Here is a 930-nt window from a genome sequence, read left to right on the forward strand (position 1 = left end):
AAGACTTGGCCGGGGATGATGTCGCCGATGGCGATGAAGATCTGGTTGACGAGGAAGGACTGATTGTAGACGAAGGTCGACTCCAGACTGTTGTCCCTGACCAAGAGGCTCGAAACATGTCGCGCTTACTAAAGCGCTTCTATCGGACATTCTTCATCCTTTCTAGCTCCCATGACTGGCGCTTCATCAAAGCCGTTCCTGGGACAATCGAGACACCACCAAGACGTGATTTGCATCCGTTCCGGAAGGAGCAAATGCCATGGATGTTACCGCTTTGGCTGGTTCCATCATCGTTGCCACCGAGGACGGCACGTGCTTTTACGGATATGGATGGGATCACAATGTAGCGCTACGCTAAAATCGCCGGCTTATTGAAATGAGCAAGGGCTTTATCGCGGCGATTTCATCCTTGCACCGGTTGCCTACGAAACCAACAATTTGTGCCTCCATGCCTTACTGGACACACCGTTTACCCAGCGCCACGGCAATCATCATCCTCGTATTGTCCAGGAATTTGGCGACCTCCGTTGCACAGGCGATCCGTTCTGCTTCGTTTGGAAGTGCACCTTCAAGGGAAGCCCGCTTGCTCTTCGTCGGCACATGAACCGTTTCCACGGAATTCGTTTCCGCCGTCTATCTCGTTCTGCGCTGCCCTGATACCAGTACGTCGACCTGACTCGGTTTCAGCTCAAACTACGTTTTTGCCACCAAGTCAGAGCATTTGTATACCATCGTAGTATTAACATTCATGTTTCTTTGTAATCATGTCTCGATTAAACAAATCACAAAAATAGTTAACTACCATTTAACATGTTTCGAACATTATGTTCTGGATGAATGTATGGGTAATGTAATCTATTAATGCAAAGTGCTGTACGCAACACGTGAAATTGTTTAAATTTTCTGGCTTCTTTTGCGCGGGGCGTTCTT

General features: G+C 48.2%; 2 protein-coding genes across 2 annotated transcripts; both read left to right on the top strand.

The window, feature by feature from the left end:
* Positions 1–116: 116 nt before the first annotated feature.
* On the top strand, positions 117–387 carry PPTG_24977 (hypothetical protein; the record flags this gene model as incomplete). Its single annotated transcript, XM_008919066.1, has 1 exon — positions 117–387. One exon carries the CDS (start codon positions 117–119, stop codon positions 345–347), a length of 231 nt encoding a protein of 76 aa, XP_008917314.1. The 3' UTR covers positions 348–387.
* Positions 387–759, top strand: PPTG_24978 (hypothetical protein; the record flags this gene model as incomplete). Its single annotated transcript, XM_008919067.1, has 1 exon — positions 387–759. A coding segment is annotated over one exon (351 nt), but the record flags the coding sequence as incomplete, so codon positions are not given.
* Positions 760–930: the final 171 nt, after the last annotated feature.

Source organism: Phytophthora parasitica (assembly GCF_000247585.1).
Source record: "Phytophthora parasitica INRA-310 unplaced genomic scaffold supercont2.468, whole genome shotgun sequence".
Classification (NCBI taxonomy): domain Eukaryota; phylum Oomycota; class Peronosporomycetes; order Peronosporales; family Peronosporaceae; genus Phytophthora; species Phytophthora nicotianae.